The sequence below is a fragment of the Columba livia genome, chromosome 3 (genome assembly GCF_036013475.1).
Source record: "Columba livia isolate bColLiv1 breed racing homer chromosome 3, bColLiv1.pat.W.v2, whole genome shotgun sequence".
NCBI classification, from domain to species: domain Eukaryota; kingdom Metazoa; phylum Chordata; class Aves; order Columbiformes; family Columbidae; genus Columba; species Columba livia.
Window position 1 is genome coordinate 47944980 of NC_088604.1, and position 21926 is coordinate 47966905.

Sequence of the window (21926 nt, forward strand, 5' to 3'; positions counted from 1 at the left end):
AGAGAAAATTGGGAATGAAGAATTATTTTTTTTTCAGAATTTTATAGACTTCTGAAAAAAAAGAGCAACAGGTAGTTGTTAATCTCTGGCCTCTTGTGAAAGAGAGAATGGGGTTTAGGCTCGTTTTTGCAGCCCGCTCCAAAGGGAGTCTTTCCACTCTAGTCATTAGTCTCAGGATAAGGGCATTGGTCTCCAAATCTGGGAGATGTAGGTCTTGAGGGTCCTTATGACCAATTGAATGGTAGTTCTAGAATGGGATAGTATGCTATGCAAGGGGTGAAAAAGGAATGCCAATTCAGTCCGGGTAGGACTATAGTAACAAAGGATTTAGATTGAATTTTTGCTTAGAATGAGGATGCTTATGCAAATTCAAGTTAGGAAGATGAAGGTGCTGTGGTTCTCAGACTCAAACCTATTTAGGCTAGTATTTTAGATATTTTTTTAATGGTTAGAATTAGGCTATCAGTTGTCTGTTTGCTTAAAGATGCCCTGCCACAAATACATATTGTTAATATTTTCTGTATTAGGCAGAAGATGCAAAGACTGTGAAGAATAAAAAGAGTAAGGATATAGGTTTTTCATCAACCTCTATTGTTCTTTTAGGCCCTACTATTTAACATGTGCATCAAGTTCTTTATCAACAGCCTGTATAAATAGAATGCTGTATTTTTTTAATCGCTGGAGCCATCATCAGTAATGGGCTATGCCCATGACTGTGTTTATAGAGGAATTGTTATTTGTTCATCTTTAGGATGACTCAGAGTGTAGTTGGCCTATTTGTCAACGTATTTTTGCAAATTGCATTGCCTTTCTACTATTTATCCTTTCTCATATCAGTGGAATCAGTTATAGTTATAGTCTCAGTTATAGTTTTTCACTGCATTAATTTTTGTCTTTTCTGGTGATGTTACTTATGATATAATCCTCTACAATTCCTGAAATAATTTCAGGACATCTATATTATCAGTTTTTCAATAATTTGCATGCTTTTGAAAATCCTAGTAGCTGAGAAACAGGACTGACTAGAAATTTGTGTCATTGGTTTAATACTTCGATTTATATTTCCTTTAGGTGTCCGCAAGTAATTTACTGTGTCTCTGTTATGTTTTCTAAAAGGAAAATAGTCTTTAAAAATTGGGCTGCTATTGTAATTTTTTTTTTTTTTGAGGCCCACCTATTAATTATTTCCACATCGTGTTTGTATCTGTCTTGTTTGTCCCTGAGATGACATCACAGAAAGGAAAGTTCAGTGGTAGTTGAGCAAAACAGGGACATGTTCTCTTCAGTGGTTCAGTGAAGGTCAATTCTTTGCCTCAAAAGATATCTAAATTCTGTATCTAAAAAGACATCAAGTGTCTTTCAGGTGCTAAGTTATGGGTCAGGAAGAAATCACCTGGTTTAAAACAAAACCCGCAAAAACATATTCCCTACTATTCAACCAATGAAAAGAAATACAGAAAACTAATTCTGATGTCCTTTAGGCAATGTAAAAGGTCTAGATAGTATAATTAAATAGGAGTAAATGCATTAATGAAAAATGCAAATGCTAATTGGCATATGGAAAAAATTAATTTATGTGAGTGTGAATGATAAAATACTATTTTTTTTTCTCATTTTTCCAAAAGCTGAAACCAATTCCTATTAGTTGCTTTGGCAAAAATACTAGGATGTTGTTTACACTTCTTTTCAAAGTCTGCGGAACAGTGTCTTAGTTATTAAAAATCAGTAACTATGGTTTAGAGTTAGAACTCTTGTTTCTTGATCACTAAACACTTGTGGTGGAAGAATCCCAGTAGCAGAGGACTTATGTTGTAAAGCAGTGGCTCTTAAGCATTGTGTAACTGAACGTTGTCTGAGAAAATGAGTCGTGGTCTCTCTCACTTGCTCCAGCTCCACATCAGACTCCCCTTCTCCTTTGCCTTGGGGTTCTTGCACCACCTTGTTCCTTGCTGCAGACTCAGGGTCTGCTGCATCATATTTATTTCTCTGATTCCCATGGTCACCTTTAGTTCCTTTTTAATTTTCCTGGGGGCTGCCATGCTTGTTTTTGAGATGAAGCTGTTGTGTCTGGCTGTGCCCTGATAAACTTGGTCTGGTATCTTTGCATCATGCTCCCCTGTGCTCCTGCCAAGAGACCTGATTCCTAAGATCACTGTTCTGAATAATTTAGAAGAGTGACAAAGGTGAGTGCAAAGTCCTGCACCTGGGAAGGAACAACCCCAGACACCAGTATGTACTGGGAGCCTTCCAGCTGGGACGTGGATTTGTGGAGAAAGACTCAGGGCGTCCTGGTGGACTCCAAGTTCATAGAACAGCTCAGGTTGGAAGGGACCTCAAAAGGTCATCTGGTCCAATCTTTTGTGGAAAAGGGAGCCTAGATGAGATTACCTAACACCCTGTTCATCTGCATCTTGAAAACCTCCTCTGCATCTGGAGTATTGGGCTCAGTTCTTGACTCTCCAGTGCAACAGAGATATGGAGCTGCTGGAGAGAGTCCAGCTACTAAGGTGATGCAGTCCTTCATACAAGGAAGGCTGAGGTAGCTGGGACTGTTTATCCTAGCGAACAGAAGGCTTGGAAGGGGTCCTATCAATGTACATAAATACCTGCAGGGAGGGTGCATTGTGACACCCTCTTTGGTTGTGTGAAAAGAGCTCTTCCTTCTCCCCTGTAGCAGGCACTCAAAAGAGGAAAAACAAGTTATTTACCTGTTCTTTTTAGAGACTTTTTGGTTGTGTATATGCTTTCACAACACATCCTTGCAGCTTTTCCCTTTGTAGTCTATATAGAATTTAGGAATCTTTGGTTGAAAGGAAAATACACAACTGCTTAAATAGCCAAATGATCCTTATCAACAGAAGGCATGCCATCCTGGATACTGCTAGCATTAAAAATAAACCCACATTACAGTGCGAATCACAGTCTGAATGTACTTGTCAGTAACATCTCAAAGAACTGTCTTTCTGAAGGACATATCTGTTTCAGGATTACCCACAATCAGGGGGACTGAGCTCTGATCAAGTCTGAAAGAACACCTTTGTACCTAGTAGTCTTTTTGATACATCTGGCTTGCCTGAGCAGGCCCTCAGAATCTGCTTAGCATTCCTCCATATCTGTTCTTCTTCCCACTTAGTGAAATGTCTTGATTTTTGGGTGCAGATACGTCACGTCTGGCTTTCCAATGCACGCAATGCGTGTTTGTAAAATCAGATGTTCAGAGCTTGTGTTTATGTATAAACAGTCTGCATCTTTTACTTACTGCAGTGCTTAGGCTGCTTTTAGAGCTTTGTGAAAAGTTAGAAATTGCTCTCCTGGATGTTTGAAGAGCTGAAAACATCGATATATGAAGGATCAAAAAAAAATTTATAAAAATTGGAGTCGTGTTTTCAGGTTTAAAATTAACAAGGAGAAAGGAATTTTGTTGGGGCTTGAAGGGGATTAGTGGACGAAATGAAGGAAAGAAGGAAAATGCACTGGGGAGAAATAGCGTGACTATGGGAGGAAAATGGAAGAAAAAAGACGGGGTGGTGGTGGGGGATGCGTCAGGGTAGAAAACACAAAGGCAGAAGCTGAAGGAGAAGTGCAGGTTGAGCACCCTAACAGCACCCTCCTTGCTGGAGGCATCTAAGAAGCTTCTTGGTCACTGTTAGAAGATGCTGGACAAGTACGACTTTCAGCATCACCTATTATGACTTTTGTATATTTTTGTTACATAAATTGCTAGCATACTTTCACATTAAGTATGACTGGTTTTGTTTTTGACCTTATCAAAATAAAGACATAAAATAAAAGGGCTGTAAGGCCAAACAGTGAGACTACCAGGGGCTTAGATTTGCTTATGAGGAAGGAATTTAGGAGATTAGAACTGTAGTGCTATATATCTAGAAAGTGCTCTGCAAATATAGATGCTCAAAAATTGTATGCTCATAATTACAGTTTTCTGACTTAAAAAAAAGGCACCAAAGAAATAAAGGCAATAAACTCAAATGCTTTAGAAATTTGTTTAAAAATAAACTGAGTTCCACCCCCCAACTAAATATTACTTTACTTTAGAAAATGCTACTAGAAGTTAGCAATGAGGGCAACATTTTATCAAGAGCACATGGATGATAAGAGATCTTTTATGTGGTGACAACACAGAGTAATGCTTCTTATCAGGAAGGAACTTCTGAAGAAGTTTTTCTCATGGTGTCTATACCAGTTTTATGTCGTCTTCTGATACACTAAAAAAGGAAGTTGAAGACAAGATTTTGGACTAACTAGTCTATAATCTAGTTCATATTTTTATGAAATGTATGTAAACATATGTTCTATAAATTTTAGTATTGTGGGTTTTTGTAAGCTATCTTCCAAGTTACCTAGAAATGTTGCTTAAATATTGCTCCTGTTTAAGATTTACTGATATTTGGAAATTTTTGTGTGGAGCTGAGTGAGAGAAAATGCTGTTTTGTTAATCAGTCTTCATAAAGTCCTTGGATGTTAGGCCTCATATTCCTTCTATTTCTGATGGTGGAAACTAGTTTTGTTCTTCCAATGTCTTCAACCGCCCCTCATCCCAAAGAAGTTGCCTTAAGCAGTCATGTAGAATTTGCCAACAAAAGATACCTATAAATACAAACTTAGGGGTGCTTTGCAGAATCTTATTAAGTTCTGGATCACAAAGTTCACAATTGAGTTTCATTTCCTTGTTTAAAAATGGAAAATAAATGTATTTCCAGACACCAGCTAGTGTCTACTGTGTATGGCTTCCTCACAGGAAGCAGCCTGCATGTGAGTAGCTCATGGCCTTTGTAAGACACTGTTCAGATTCTGGTTTACATGCAACAGTCCCAGTTCCTCTCTCCAGGAGAGAGGATCCACAGATTCAGTTTACTTGGATGAAAGAGAAGAGGTTCATAATCTCTGGAGGAGCAAAGTCATGTGAGATTTTGGCACTTGCATAAGCAGATAGTAGGGGGCTAATGGCCTTTTCCATACACACTGCCCTTATCTTTTGCTCGTTCTCCGTTATTCTTTGAAAACTCTTTGAAAACTAACCCTTACATTCTTCATCCTTTATTGCACTATCTCAGTTACTATGCTCCTTTGTTCTTCTCCCACTTCCATATTTTCTAGTTTTGCCTCTCAAAGTTGTAAGAATAGGTAGGTGTTACAAGAACCTTACCATGATGAGAAGAGAGAGTAGTGTCTAGAGGGAATGCCTTTCAGTTCGACTATTCAGAAAACACAATCATGTTCTCTTTTCTTTCCAGTTAAGCTTTGCTACCTCACTGATCAAAGGTGCTTGTGAGGGACAATTCTGTAGAACAGCATTAACTTTTTAGTATTAGGCTATGTGTCCCTGTTAAATGGTAACTGAATAATCCATGGGGCACCAGGGCTATGTCTGTACTAATAATTAATAAAAATTAAACAAAGAGTCTCTGGCTTTGTGGCCAACTGCTGTGTCATGGATTATGGTAATACAATGAAAGTATTTTAACCCTCTCTCCACCATGCAAGAAGTGCTGGCTGGGGATGCCCCTGCCTCTGCTTGTCTGTGGCCTGTGCACAGGTGTTTGTCAAGGAAAGTACTGCCTTTCTTGGGCCAAAACTGTAGCAGGGACCATGCTGAGGGTCTAACAGTATGGAAGGGTGTGGTGCAACATTCAAGCCCATTGCCAGACTGCTTTACAAGTAATGAGGTAGCTGGATTCTCAGGTGTTTAAGGCTCTGCAGTATGAGGGAAGAGCCCAGGCACTATTCCTCTATTGGGATCTTGCACTCACATTTGTGAATCGCACCTTGCTGTTGTGTGCAGCTTCTTTGGGGAGAACTACCCCAATTCTTTGCCTCTGGGATGCAGTTCCTAGAAATGTGGTTTTCCCTGGAATACCACTGAAGGTGTGAGTTTGCAGATTTACCGTTAACAAGAGGTGCATGGCAAGAACAAGCAAGTAAACATCTAAACATGCAGAGTTTCTGAATAAATGCTGCTTTCACTTAATTATGCAGGGAAAAATACTGAACACACTACCGCAGTGCTGGCTTACCTTCCTTTTGGAAGTCCGCTTAGTCTGTATATATTCAAGAAAGCAGTGTTCCTCATTGGCACTACTATGATTGCCCTTATATGAGAGGGATAGAGATGATCCAGTTGCCAGGTTCTTTTTCCTCTGTAAATAATCAGAGCCTCTGTCAGTTGATTTCTTGATGAGTCCCTTATCAGATGATCAGATTTCTGCCAAGTGACTTTGTTTCCAAGGCAACCACTCTCTTGACAAGCCAGTTCCCTTCAATAGTAGGTAACATTTTTTAGAGTAGGTTGATTACATTTTAACTGCATAGTTCTTAACAAGATATTGCTCAAGTTTCAGCCTTACATGAAAGTGAAAAGATAACAAAAAAGCAAAAGTCTCTGTAACTAAAATGGAGTTGGCAGCATGGTAAAGATACATGAAGAGATTTTGTAATCTCGCACAAAATTCATAAATTGTGCATAGTCCCTAAAGACAAGCCTGCCCACTAGTCATTCTTATGTATGTACTCAATGTATTCTTTTTGTCAAAATAATGAGAGTTCCAGTTAAGCTGTTTAACTTGTGAGGATGTTTCCCAAAAGTACAGATAGTTCAGTGAATACCAGCAGTACAGCAATCTGCTTTCCTACTCGCATACGTCTCTAAACTGGTTTATACCAGTGTTTAAGAAATCATAGGTTCAAACCAGACTTTTTTTTTTAATGCAGTTCAGACTGTGACATGATCTTACCCTTCATCTCAAATATGTGGTGTTTTTAGCTGGTTACCACATCCTTTGCTTCAGTGTCTTTTCTATTCAGCTGCTTTTGTTTCCTGCCAAACTTGCAGGTTTGTTACAGTTTCTTGGATTCATCCTGTGGATTTACATTTTAGGGAAAGAGGCACAGACTGAATATAGTTACAAAACTTTTTCTGAGGGAAGCAAACTCAAATATCCATATTCATATAGGCAGATAGTATCATGCCTACATACATTTCTGAAGATACTGATTTCTGAATATAGCTGGGTTAGTATCAGGTGACTGAAGCTGTTATTCTCTTTCTTATACAGTGTTGTTTCAGGTTATAGTCTTGACTTCTGGGATGGTTGAACCTCGTGGAATCATTTCTTAAACTTTTAAAGTTTGTAGGAGGAGGTTTTCAGATAAATGGAACCAAATTTTGATTTCTATTAATACACTGAATCGTATTTATTGTGTGCTGTAGAAACCCTGTTTTTTACAGATGTTGGTTTATTTTAGAGATGTAAGCACTTGTCTATTTTTTAAAAGCATTGCTTCCCCAGAGGTGTAGGAATTGCTGTATATGAGCTGAAAATATGTCAAGATAGTTTGTGTACGCATTTGGATTTTGGAGCACTTACATCTTCATGCTGTAAAAAGAAAGCGCTCTCCACTGTTAGCCATAATGAAGCAAGTGTTCCTCTGTAATGTGATTGCTTGGGAAATCTTTAACTGATCACAGGGAGCCATCCAGTCCCTTTTGTAGGGAAGTGACCCTACAAGAGCTTTGTCTTTTATTCTGTCCCCATCTGTTGATAGGATGAGTTACATCTTCTGTCTGGACTGGCAGACAGGATTTAGGCGCCAGTCCGGCAAACCACTTAAGCGACAGTTTAGCTTTAAGCCTTATAGCAACTAAATTAACAGGTTAAAAAACCCAGAAATAACATTGCTAACATACCACTATTATGTTTAGAAGGAAGGTTAGAAGATTTGGTTGTATTGGTACATGAACTGCAAATGGAATAAGAAGTATTAAATTAAACATACACTGAGAATAGAAAACATAGATAAGACTTTTGTCTTCAGTACAGAATTTAAAGGAGGATAGATTCCTGTTTAGTAGCAAAGAGAGTCTATATCTTGTTTAGTTCTTTCAGATCAGTGCTGCTTGAGTGCGTGGCTGCGCAAACAGAATAGATTTATCACAGGTATATGTAGTAGTTTCCTGTGGCTAAAGAAAGACTAATCATACAATCAGCCGGAATTATGGCATTATTCACTGTCGCTTTACAAAGAGACATCAACATGCATGTTTCTTACACTAAGAGGACTAGTGACCACTGTTCAGTTACCAATAGTGAACAGACCTGAAAATGCTAATATTTTCACTGAAGGTTACTAAAGTGTTTGTTTCTTTGAAAATTCTTCTCATTAAAGCTTTTAAAAGTGTTAATTCTATCAGAAGAGATCACTGTCCTTGTGAATGGATGAACTTACAGTTTTAAGCTAGTTGAGTTTATATTCAGTTAATGAAACTGATGATAAAGTAAAAATTGTCTCTTTCCAAGTTAAGTTTGGTTCAGCTTTCACTTTTATTGTACAAGTGGAAATGCTTTAGGTTTTGTGTTCCATGATGGTGACCTCTTGTGGTGTAAATATGTCAGCATTTCTGAAAGATCTTTCTGTAATACATGCTGGAGGGAGTTTTATTTATGTCATTTTTAATAAGCAGATAACCTACTAACTTAGTAAAATAAATTATAATCTTTTCCAATTAGTTATTAATATGCAGATCTCATACTGAGCACCTGTGAAGAAAGAGGCATTTTCAGCATTCTATTCTGATGTATTTTGTATGTGTATGTACTGTATCTTTTAGTGACCAAATGAAGAACCCTGGCACCAGTTCATCATGGCCAAGGACTACAGGCTGGAAGAGAAGAGTAACAGGTACTTCATAGTACAGTCAAATAGAAATAATCTAAATTTTGTGATTTGAAGATCTTTTTCTTCTTTAATCACTGAACAGTATTTTAGTTTTCTGTATGTACTCTTTTTTTTACTGTTTTTACTAAAGAGAAACACTATTCAAGGGATTGGAACTCTAAAAATCTGTTGATATTTTCTCTCATTTTTCCCACATGCAGGCTTAAGAATTTGCCAGTCCATTAACACCTTGTTTGTCCGTCACTTTTTGTAAACTGGCGTAATTGTACAGGAACTAATAAAGTTATGCCAAGCTATATTAGCTGAAGATACAGATTTTGGATTGCCCTGTAGGGATGCATTTTGCTAATTTTACATAACGGATTTTAATTAATTTTTCCTCATTGCTAGCATGTTTAATACGTGGCAAGTGCACATTTGAGAATCTGCTATAGAAACCTGAAGTTTCTACTCTGCTGTTATTATGCCTTATTACTATTTTTCTAGAACTGAGAAGTTACGTTATTCTGGATCATTCTAGCGAAGGTTGTAGTGTACTCTGCTTTCATTTCCTCCAGAGGAATTGAGAGCATTTAACATGTCATGGGAGTTAGTATTCTGTGGGGCTGTATCTTCTATGTTTATAAACCTTTTAATTTGTTTGTGCTGTTGAAAAATCATGTGTGTTATTAGGATTGTTTCTTTTTGTATCTGCTTTTTTTAACATTATGTAGCTTCCGTAGCTTGTGCATACTATATCTTTAATCTCAGAATAAACAGTGGGATGGCAGAAGGAAATCTCAGTTGTTTCTTCTCTATAGTGGGCTCCTGGAAAGACTGTTCATTTACAGATTACTCCTATTTTCTGATATGACTTGTATTTATACTTTCACGTTTTAAAGAGGAGGTAGACTGTTTTAATATTTATGTATTAATAGCCACTCAGTATTCCATGAAAAGGCTAAACATGATAAGTCAGGCAGTACACAGCTTTTGAGAGCTCAGTGTTGCTAAGGCTCTTGTATTTACATGCTAAAAACAGCAACCAATAAATTTTGACTGATTAGTGATATTTTTTTTTCTGCCCAGAATGCAAAGCTGTGGTTAAGACCTGTGAAAAACTGAGACAATGAACTTCAACTTGCTGAATTCTTTTGCTTGAGTATTTTTACTGTTGAATTTCAATTCGGTCCATTATAAGGTTCAGGACAGCTCCTGCAATATTTTAAATACAACTAGTGCCATAACTTTTAATCAGAACTTAAATAATATCCCAGGACTGAGACACATGCAAGTTTATGATGTATTAATGTTGCTTTTCTTTATAATAATGTATTTCCTGTTCATTCTCATTGCTAGGATCAATATTGTTTAGTAGAAGATTATTATATTTTTTCCCTTGTTACAAGAGATATTTGTTTTAAAAAACTATGCCATTATATCTTTTAGGTTGCTATATTTTTCTGATGAATGTGAGACAACTTGTAGAAGAGTGGCACAAAAAAAATCACTTGTTTTTGTTCTGAACTAAAAATTGAATGGCTTTTAAAAATTTTTTTTAGTGAGAAGTTTGGTCATATCTGGAAATGCATACAGGAACTATTTTGTTTCTTGCTTAATAAAGTTAAGCGTGTGCATAGTTAGAAAGTCAGTGCCATCTTTCAGTTTGAGAGGTAGCTACAAATTGGAAACAAAAGAAATAATTGAGTTGATATGTGGGTTTTGTGGCAGGAAGGAACAGTGCAAACTATTCTGCTGTTCTCATTTGCTGTGTTCTTACATTATCTGGAGCCAAACTTTCACTTCATTGCAAATGCTGCTTAGTGCTTTGTTAATTAAGCTACTCATTGATCTAAATAAGACTATTAACTCATTTGATCTAGAAAATAAAAAGGTCTGCAATTAAGTAACAATAGTATTACCTAATAACATGTACCTATACCAATATGTATATATGCATACACCAACAATATATAGTAATTGTAATAACATACTTACGAGTGTATTACTTACGAGTGTATTACTTACAAAACAGCAGCATTTTTGTATAATCTGATGAAATAGATATAATTAATAGATTCATTCTGTGTAAAATATAGGTAGACAGTTAAATTTGGTACAGATAGGCAAAAAGAGTCTGGATTTTTTTTTAAGGGCAGGCTTGTAAAATAGTCAGGAAATCTGTAAGTGTTTCACTGTTCCAAGTAATGCTCAGTAGACAGTAACTTTTTTAAGGTCTGAGATACTGTCCTCATGAAGCAAACCCTTCAATATCAGTGTTCTCATATAGTACAGTATTTTTTGGTTTTGATAGTAAGTATGTTAAAAATTTACGTTGTCATTTAAATGCAAAAGCTGGTAATGAACAATAGGAGATACTTTCTGACAGATCTGTTACTTCAAAAGTTGTATATGTTCTAGTCTTAAAGGCTTTCTTCGTGTTTAGTGGAGCTGTGTTTCTTTTATTTTCCTATTTAAAAAACAAACAAAGAAACAGCAAACCAAACCCTGTCTTTATGACAACAACTTTGGTTGCCTGCAAGATAAGGAGCTTGACCTCATCTTGAACTCCAAAAATATGCCTACATGCACCTTGTAAGCAATTCTTAGATCCTTTAAAACTCAAGTTGTGCAGAAACTCTTGCTCTCCAACTGTAGTGGGTCAATGGTCAAGACCAGAATTCTGTTGCTTCACATAATGCCCGGTGAATGTGACAAGGATGTTCAGCAAGTCGGAATAATTCCCAGTAATACTTCATCCAGATGAAAGTCAGTCCTGGAATCCATGTTTTATTAAACTATGTTTCACCAACTCCCTTGTCCAACCTGAAAACAGATCCACACTCCCAGTCTTATTTCCAGAAGAATTCCAGACTGCTGATTTTTTGCTCTGCCATTTTTTAACTTGATATTTGCTGTCACTGTGGAGAAGATCTGTTGAGAGTGGCCAAGAAAACTGGGAGTTGGTTGCCTTCAAGTTTTTTGACATATTTATTGGAGGAAAAAAATCAGATATCTGTAGTTTGCTATTCATTTCCCAAGATTCTGTGTGAGAAATTGTTTACTGCAACAAGGAATAGGAGGGAAGCATGATTTTTACAAAATTAGAGCTGAGAAATTCTCAAAACTAATTACATGAAGTGGTTAGAATTGCTAACAAGGCCTAACTGACCAAAGAGTCAGTTAACAGAGCTTGGTGTAATATTGTGCATATGTACTAGATAAAATTGTACAATCCCAGAGGATTGTCTGTAGTATGGGTAGTTTTTAACACAGAATAGGCTGTCATGTGGACACAGAGCTGAAAAATAGTAGGACATGTTGATGTAAAAGTAGCCATTACCTTTCAGTTAAGTGATCAAAAAAACATTAATGTCAGCAAACAAGAACAAATCTGGCTTTACATAACAAAACATTTATGCATCTATTTTTGTTTGGAACTTTTTTTTTTTTTTTTTGAGAAAAGGTAAATATAAACAAAAGCTTGAAAGGGTAGAATAACCCAGAATATAGCAAAATTATACATTTTTAGACTTTTTTTTCTGACTGATGAATAAAGTATTTGTAGCTATTTACCTGTGTAGAAGTGGAAACATTCACTGAATATGTGCTTTTGTTTTGAATGTATTTTGAAGGCTTAAAGGATGAAACAAGAAGAGATAAATCAGAAGAGGAAGAACTCTTTTGGCATATAAAGATTCTACCAATTCTGCATGAACTGGAGAAAGGTGCGTCATGCTGTTCTGGAAAGGGTGTATTTTCCACACTGTTTCCTGCAGGAAACGTGGGACTTATTAGTGTTTACTACAAAAGAATAACAGTAGTTGGACTCTGTTGTCTTTTATGCTTTGATATGTTCGGTGACTTTGCAGTGTAGAACTGGCCTGGTCAACTGTCTCTTGGTGGCCCTGCTTGAGCAGGTGGCTTGGACCAGGTGACCTCCAGAGGTGCCTTCCAACCTCAACCATTCTGTGATTCTGTAAAAAAAATACTGGCTTAGAGAAGATCTTGTCTAATTCAGTTACCTTATTTTAGACAACATAGCTCTGCCAGCTTAGCAGTCAGTGATAAGGTAATAATTTTAAGAATAAAATACTGCACACAATTACCGTTGTAAGCATAGAATGTGTGTTGTTGAGTATGAAACACCTGTATAACACTGATTTCCAAAATATATCATTATTTTAAAGAGACAGGATTCTCATTTCCACATCTGCCACTGATATGTAGAAAAACAGCAATCAGGAAATTTGAAAACAACTGTGCAACTTCACGTTTTCTTTCCTTAATGCTGAGATTGTCAAATATGGGCCCCTGAGTTAGGGTTTTGCATAGTGAGATGTTTTTTGTAGGTAAGCAAAACATTATTTAGAGGTAAAATCTAATCATGTGTTTCCCTTGTCATGAATGTAACTATGGAAAATCAATTTTCATGCCCCTTTTCTTCAGTCTTTACTTGATTTGGTTAGTGTGTTGGGGTTTTTTTAGCTTTTAAAAAAACTTGATTATGGCCAATTTTTTCTGATAATAGATGAAATCATCTAATGATTCTTTCTCATTAGTAGTACTACAAAAACCTTAAAGTTAAGAGTTCTGCTGCTTCTTGAATATTCACACAGATTGTAACTGAACTGCATCATTTTCTGCTGCAGCTGCTTGTTATATTGCTTTATTTAGGCTGTTTACTGCACGATCACTGTTTCACCTATCAAAATGAATGTTAGAATTTCAACATTTTAGTTTTTTGAGTGGATCTGTTGGTATTTCGATATTTTTAAACTTTGTGTGCAGTCACTTGCTTCATATCTTTCAGCTAGTACGTTGCACAGGCGTTTAGGTCACATTTGGTTTTTTATATTTTAATAGAAAAGCCTTTTTCTTCCCCTTTCTCCCTCAAAAATATTTGCAGAAAACTTCCAATTCAAAACTCTGAAGTTTGACCTGAAACTTAAGTATTGTGTAAAATCTTATGAACGTCATGCACTTGAGATGGTTGTTATGTGACAAAAAGAAATAGAACCCTAAAGTCTCTTTTTCTAGAGGAGCAAACACTAAATTTTGTTACATTCCAGTACTCAAGGGAGGATAAGCTTCAAAAATGCCCCATGGGATGAGCGACGAGTAATTTTTGTTGATGTTAATTTTCATGAAATGGAGTGGAGACCTTTCAAGTTTGGTTCCTTGCCACTCCTGTTTCACTGCTTACTGGAGCAGGAGGTTTGGAATCGTCTTAAAGTTTTTGTTAACTTTTCTGTCATGATGGGAGCAGAACTGAAATAGTCGTTGCTGTTCCTTGGGTAGGATGATTGCAAACCGAGAGCTTCCAGGCACTGCTCAGCATGAGAGGTGGGTCCTTGAATGGGCCTATAGGTTTGGAGCCTTAGATATGTTTTCAGTTGTCATTTCCTGTCCATATATATTTCATCACAAGTGTTTTTCTTCCTTGAATATGGCTCTATTTCAGCTGTTCAGTACGTCCTGAGTAAATGCAGAGTCAATACAGGTAGTTTAAGTGGGTTTATATGGTATTTTATTAGTGTCATCTTATAGACACAAGCAAATGTAAGAAAAGAAAAAAAACCCTCACTCTTGAATTTTAAAAACAGGCAAGACTTTGCCTTTTCTATCTAAACCTGTACATGATTCCATTGTATTGAGATGCAGGTTTTGTAATAGTTTACTGCAGTTGGGTTTTTTTGTGTGTGTGTTTTAAATAGTGTCTAAGAGATTCAGGCTAAGAGGTAGATGACTTCTTTGTCAGTAGGCCAACAGTCACTTAGATGTATCTTGCCCATCTACTATGCATTAGAGAGTTCTAACAAGTTTTTACATTCACTTGTTCTTAATCCCAGCAAGGTTTGATGTATTAGGCTGTGTATACAGGCAGAAAAATATTCCTTAACTGTCTCTTTTTCAAATGTAATGTTTGGTGGAGCTCCTTAAAGAGTATATTCAGATTCACAGTTTCTTGGTAGACATTTGGTCAATCTGATTATTAAGTATTAAAGGTGAGTTTCATTTTGGCTTTTGATATTATTTTGGCTTTGTGATTGCTTGGCTTAAACCTCACCTTTTCGAAAGAGCAGCGTAAAATTGTTTCTGAAGATTGCGTTGTCATTTTATCAGATTTATTGAGCACCTTTTTTTCTTAGTGTTGTGCAACTCATTTTTTATTTTGTTCTCACCTGTCTTTTTCTATTGAGATGCTCTGGAAAAGGTCGCACTGATAATTATTCTTTATTTTTCTCTGCATACCCACCCCTTTCAAGTAGAAGACGATATAGAAAATCTTTGTCTGGCTTGCACCAAGCTCTATCAAGCCTTGAGTGAAGGAAATATGCTTGGAAAAAGATTTAAGAGAAGAAGTGTGCTTCTGAAGACATTATATAAACTTGTAGACATTGATTCAGATCCACTTTGTCTGAAACTGGCAAAAATTATTCTGGCTGTAAGTGTTTTAACATGCTGTTTGGTAGAATGTGAAGCTCAAGATTGTGAATTACAACTTGCATTTAGATTTCATGTCATACTTTTAAATTGTGTCTAAACTAATCCTTTCCTAAACACCATTTCTTGCCATACAGATACTGGTCTCCAGATTGGCACTTGCTGGAGACAATTTTTTGCAGGGAAGTTACGTCAGAGAGAGAAAGGAGGGGTACCAAAATGCATAGTTGGTGTATGGTGGTGGGAATCTTGGTTAGGTGTGGAAAAGAGACAGTATCCTATGCTGTGGTACACGTGCAGGGATTTAAACAAAACAATAATTAAAAAAAAAATACACATGGGAAGGAAGCTTAGTTTTTTAACAATATCTTGACCTTATTAACCTTTATCTGAAAACACCAAAATGGGGCTTTTGAATGTAAATGTAATGATCTGTTTCTCTAGTATTTCTGGTTAAAACTCTCAATTAATTTGGTGCTTTTGAACCTGTTGGTTCATCTTCTACTAACTATGTGTGGACGGTCACTGGTGAAAGGATACAGACTAGCATTGTATTGTAGACGTTTTAGTAATTTGTGTGGGTGGAGGGTTCTCCTTTAAGGTAGCATGTGTTACTTTAATCAGAAAATATAATCATGCATTCAGATACTACCTGGATGTTAAATGGTGCTTATAAAAAAAAGTTCTGTTACAGTTATTTTTGGGGGAATCTTATAAAAGTCGTGAACAAGACAATAAATTGCCCTTGAAATGCAGAGGAAGAGATTTGTTGTTGTATTTTTAAGATTTTTACTTCCCTTTCATGAGCTCTCAATGACCATTAGTACATCACAAGCTCTCATTTTCTGATGTTTGTGGATAACTGCCATCATGACGTACTGTTGTACTGGACTTCTTTGTGATATGGCCATAGATGCCGAACCAGTGAATCCTACGCTGAATTTCTTTGTAAGAGTGAATTAGGAAAAAAAAAAAAAGGTGCAAGTTACTGATCTCCTACCTGCACAAAATACATTAAAAGTTTATATATCATCTGTTATTTTAAAGTCAGCACAATTTGCTAAACAGAGCTTAAAACAGCTATGTTTCAGAGTCCTTTAATTCTGCAAACTTTTCAGTTTGGCTCAGTGTGCAGTCAGGGCTTCTGCTGGAATTTAATAGTTTTGTGAGAATACAAGTTTGCCGTGGTGTCTGAACTTATAAAATGTTATGGTGCATTTTTGTATGTAGATTTTAGTTGTGATTTTTATGTCTTTTACTTTCTTTGCAGATGAAAGTGGATGGAAAAAATCTTCTCAGTGTTTGCAAGCTTGCATTTAAAATTTGCAGGAATGAAGAAAATGATGACATCATTCGAAATGATAGATTATTGGGTATATATTCCATTCATGTATATAAGTTAGATGTTGAAATTCAATAGTTAGCTCGATCCTCTTTCAAGAAACATTCTCAGAGTTAACTTGTGCACACCCTACAGATTGCCTGCTAGGTCAGACTAAGAGTCCATCTAGTCCAGGATTTTGTGTCTAACGATGGCAACAGGGGATGCTGTTTAGGGAGAGCATGGAGGCCTATATGTTTCCTGTGTTCTGTCTCCACTATACTACCCCAGCATCTGGAATTGTTACATTCTGTTAGGGATATTAGATAGTGCATCGCTGCCTAATCCTTTTTAGTCTCTGTTTATAGATCATTTGTTCATTAACTTGCCTAATTAATTTTTGAACTTTCTGATTCTGTCTGCCTCTGCAGTCTACTTGAGCAACAAGTTCCAGAAGTTCTCTGTCTGCTGTTTTAAACGTATCTACTTTTCATCATGCCTCTGCCTGTAGTTTTGCAGGATTTGTAAGAGTTTCTGCATTCAGCTTACCCTCCACCTTCATGATTTTTTAAACTGCAGTCGTATCACATATCTCTGTGTTCTCCTCTACAGCCTGAGGAATCTCAGCCTTTTAGCTGTCTCTGAAAGGATATTGTGCCATTCCCTCCATTGTTTAGTAGCCTTTCTCTATACCTTCTCCCACTCCAGTAGATTCTTTTTGAGATGTACAGAACAAAACTGGCTGTGGAGGTCAAGATGCATCTGCACCAAATGTTATTGAGGCAAAATAATGCTGTTTGTGTTGTTGGCCATCATCAGGAAGGATATTGGGAATGATCATTGGCTTTTTTAGACAATGGTTTTGGAGAATTGTCAGCAATTGCTCTAAGATCTCTTTCGTGATTGTGACTTTGTGTCATACACACACACTTTGCAAATATGAGAAATATGAAGAAAATGGCAGTGTATGATAGTCAGTATTGACTGATGGCCGCTCCTTTCACTAAAACAGTATGTTTTATTGATGTAGGCCTTGACCTTGCAAGCGTTTGTTGCATGTGCATGAGTTAAAGCATATGTATGTATCTGCTTAAGTAGATGATGAGAGTAGTCATGATTTTTAAAGTTTAGTATGCGAGTGTTGTCAGAAATAAAGACTGGATAAGCCTTTCCAGTAGTAAGATCAACAGGAAAGGACTTGGAGAAAAGAGAGAGCTCAGATGACTCAACTGACTTTGGATACTGAGGACTACAGTCTTGTAGTGATTAGTACTATACAAAAATCTGGTCGAGTTGAGTGGCTATGTCTGTGGAAGAGTTGGGTTTTTTGCTCTCATTTTCACCTTCACTCACTTTTCTTTCACTTGCTCTTCTTTCCCTGTATTTTAAAAGCTAATGAAGGAAGGAATGTTTTTGGTGGGGGGTGGGTTGTTTGTTTGTTTATTCACTCTTTATGGTTTGGCCCCACCTTGTCCAGGCGGAAGACATGAAGCTGGGTCATCATCATGATGACATCAGTGGCTGTTGCAGTCCCTGGGTTATAGATTCCGTTTTTCCTTCTTCTGGCCCTGTGACCAGCTCCAGTAGAAGAAATAAATTAACCATTCATCTCAAAATAGCTGGATACTGAGAAGGGCAGTTGGTGAGGGTAAAAGTTTGGGCGTGAGCTGGGAGCGTGTGTACTTCATCCATATACGCCCTTATATTATACTTGAGGAGAATTTCAACTTGAGGTGAGACAGAAAAAACTTCATAAATCTCTTAAGTTTAATGAGATGGGAAAATGTCTTTATTCACCTGGATGGAACACAGGAAGCAGAAGTAAATACATGGTTCAGTGAGTTACTAGAAATTCAAAAGTATAAAATTGGTTAGGATTACTTATTTATTTAAGATACACCCACCAAATCTAGAATATCTCAGTTGGACTGTGAAGGATACACTGAGCTAACAGCAATTACCATTTCAGATACCTGGCAGTAGTAGCATAAAACAAAAATGTTACAGTAACTTTACCTACATAAAAAGTAAATCTAAAAAGGCTATGAGTAGACTTCAAATGTGAGATGTGCTTTTTTGTGCTCCATTTGAGATGCTTTAAGACATTTGATTTTTAAGTCAGTCATGGGAATAAACCTATTTGGAATGTGTAAAGTTTAGTACACAAAATTCCAAGCACACGCAGGATTTCTGCAAATGTCGACTGAGGATTTCAATGATTACTGCTATGTGTTTACAACTGGTGCTGGTTCTTAAAGCCTGGGAGAACAAAAGTCAGGCCCATTCTCTTATTCAGCAATAATTGTTTCTTGGTTTCAATCCAAACACCCAATTTTTCTAGCCTACTTATTAGAAATATATAATAAAGAGTTCAATCTGAATGGTTTTTTTTTCCCCAGTTCAGTGACTGAACTATTTCAAATATAAATGTTTATATTAGACTTTCTGAATACTGATTTTCCTTTTAGATTGTTTGTTGGAGGTCCTGAGAACTGAAGATCTACACAAAAACCATGAAGCTCTCCTGTATTGCATGGGAGCTATAAAATTCATGTCTGGAAATGCAGTACTCCTTAATGAAATGGTCAACAAAGGAGCTATTGAAATGTTTCTGCAATTAATGAAGCAGATTAATAATCATACAAAAGAAAATGACACATATTTCTCCAAGTTGGGCCATCTATTAGTCCAGGTTTGTATTTACTTTTTTTCTGCAAGTACACACTTTGAAGACAAATTGAAAATTTAATTAGAGGAGATAAGCTAACCCTGCATGCTACTGACAGAGTTGTACCTATATTTGAATAGGCTTCTTTTTAAGTAGCTTACATGAAGTTGTTCAGGACCTAAGTTATTGTAGACATTTTTGTGTTGTCAGTTTTAAAAGCTTTAGAAATTCTGAAGTTAATAGAAATAATTTTAGGTACCTAATAAAATCAGTTTCTTATTATTACTTTATGGTGCTGACAATGTTCTGGATATTATAGTAAACAAAAAAAAAAGTGTTCTGTGTGTAAATTATTTAAACTGAGATAATAAATGAAACCCAGTTCTGCAATATTCTAGGAGATTACCAAAAGCTTTTTATTACAAGCACAATGCCTTTTAAAAAATGCATACGAAATATAGCTACATTTTTTTGACAAACTGTTTTTGAAGAACTGTCATTTAAGGATAAAGTAATTGTAAAAGCCAACAGTTCTTGAAACTTTTTGAAGACAGCAGGCTCAAAACTGTCTTTTCACATGTGAACTACCTTGATGGCTATGAATTCTAATCCTTTGCCCTAAAACTGTTGAAATCTTAGTGTTTTAGGAAAAAAAAAAAGGTTATAAAAAGCTTATGTCGCTAAATCCTAAGTTATGCATAAAGGGTTTTTGTATTTGTCAAGGATTTGCCATGTAGATTCCTGGCTTTTTTGTCTTTGAAATTATTGATTAGTGAATGGTATAATTGTAAGCTTTTGAGACTTCATAGGAAAAGAAATTTGACAGTTTTCTGAGGCAGCGTTTACACTAAATTTCTCTACCTAATATGCCGGATTTCTTTAATTGTCTACTAATTTACAAACAAGATTTTATACTACTTGAGATTATATGAGAAAACAGCTTGCATCATCACATTACTATTACTGGTTTTGGTTGTTTACTTTAGTGAAGCTATGAGGTGTGTCTCTCCAGAATAGTGTGTACAATTTAATACAAACATAAACAGATTGGGAGATGCTACAAAGCACTGAGTGAAATTATGTGGCTTAATACTTACATTTGGCTAAGGAAGTCCCAAAGTGGCAAATTGCTGAAGACTGGGAGAATATATGATGAAACCGGAAATTTCGTGCTTGTCGTGTTCCTATTTTCTTTCTTATCTGATCCCGTCATCATTAAGTTCCTATATGAATAATAAAATTATTTTTTATATGCTTCTATCTTTAGAATTAGGAATGTTAAATTTCTTGTGGAACTGTAGATTTTCAAACAGTTATAAAATAATCTGTGCCATTTTGGTGATATCATACGTTATGTTCTATACAAAAATTGTATATGGGATTTCCAAGCCTTCTTTTTCAAGAGAAGGTGTACAAACTTCAGGTCTGCATGCAATCAAGGTTTTAATGATTTTATTTTATTAAGATTTTTGTTTTCTTGAATGCTGCTAGACTTTGCAAATCCCAGTGCTACCGTAGTGCTGCCTTAAGCAATCATTTTAGTTAGAAAAACCCCCTTTTGAAAAGTATTGAGGAGGGACTGGGGGTCCAGGATAGATTTTGTTCCAAGTGTAATTTGCAAGATGATAGACAGTGACTTAAAACACCTAAGTTATAAGAAAAGTAGGCTTAGATGAAGAAGTAGAGCATTATGCCTTTCATATGGAAGCTATGCAGTCGTTTCAGTGAGTGGAAATTTAGGTTGTAGTTTTGTGTGGGCATTTTAAAACCTAAATGAAAGATATGTATCCTGTATCCCTTGTAGTGTCTATGTAGTTTAAAAATATTGATTTTTCTGGTAGCAGGAAGGGGATGGTTAAAAGCAAAGCATGTTACTGAAGTTTGGTGGCTGCTGTTGGCATTAATCATATAAAACATATAATTGGGAATCCTGTTGAGTAGAAAGAGAGATAAATTAATGTTAAATAGATATAAAAAAGAAGTTTTTGCCAGTTGCGGCATTTAAAAATAACAAGTGATGTCCAAGGAGTAAAACTAATGAATCAGATTATTTTCAGCTGTTTGATTAGCCGTCTGATCTTCCCCACGACTTTGCAGAAATGTTTTTTCTTCCATCATTGTCACGTGGATAAATTTAAGTTTTTAAATCAAGGGTTTAATTTACAAATGTGTGAAGGGAAAATGTTATATTTTACACTTTTTTTGGGGGCCATTATTATCTTTGCTGTTTTCAGTATGATTGGAAGTGTAGCAAAATTATTTTGGAGAGTTGGAACAGACTGGCCGTTTCTGACAAGGCCTTGAGTATAGTGACGTCTGTCTCTCGTTGAGGTTGCTGTGTCACTTGTGTTCTCTTCTGTAGTAGTACAGATACTTCCTTTTTCTTCCTCTGGGGGGAAACATAGTGATTCCTGCTGATATGGAATTCCTGTGTGGTTTTCTCCTATCATTTTCTTCAGCAAATCTACATTAATATGTGCCATTTCTTCCATGTGAGTTAATTGTTCAGTCATCATAGACAGATGTAGGAATAGTTCTGTTTTCAGGGATATAGCATCGAAGAAAGTTTCTTCAGTGACTCATGTTTAAAGAATAAAGGGAGTTTTTGTGGCATACTTTAACTTGTAGCAAAAGATCAAATATCCAGTGGCATAAAGTAATAGTGAATAAATACAAGTCTCCAGGAAATGAGAGCAAATTATACTGGAGGAGAAAATCACGTGTAATAATTACAGTGGTCGCTGAGGGAGGCTTTGCCATCTCTTACTCCTGGTAACTGAAGTAGCTCAGTTAACTAGGACAAACTCTTCATTCTTTAAT

General features: G+C 36.2%; 1 protein-coding gene across 25 annotated transcripts in view; it reads left to right on the forward strand.

Moving 5' to 3' along the window:
• ARMC2 (armadillo repeat containing 2) overlaps positions 1 to 21926 on the forward strand; it is a 100327-nt gene that overhangs the window by 46804 nt on the left and 31597 nt on the right. For all 25 annotated transcript variants that reach the window (XM_065059655.1, XM_065059638.1, XM_065059641.1 and 22 more), the window contains 5 exons: positions 8624 to 8694; positions 12306 to 12398; positions 14943 to 15118; positions 16388 to 16490; positions 18907 to 19130. In XM_065059655.1, coding sequence (XP_064915727.1) covers positions 8624 to 8694; positions 12306 to 12398; positions 14943 to 15118; positions 16388 to 16490; positions 18907 to 19130 — 667 coding nt within the window. The remainder of the gene's footprint in view (positions 1 to 8623; positions 8695 to 12305; positions 12399 to 14942; positions 15119 to 16387; positions 16491 to 18906; positions 19131 to 21926) is intronic.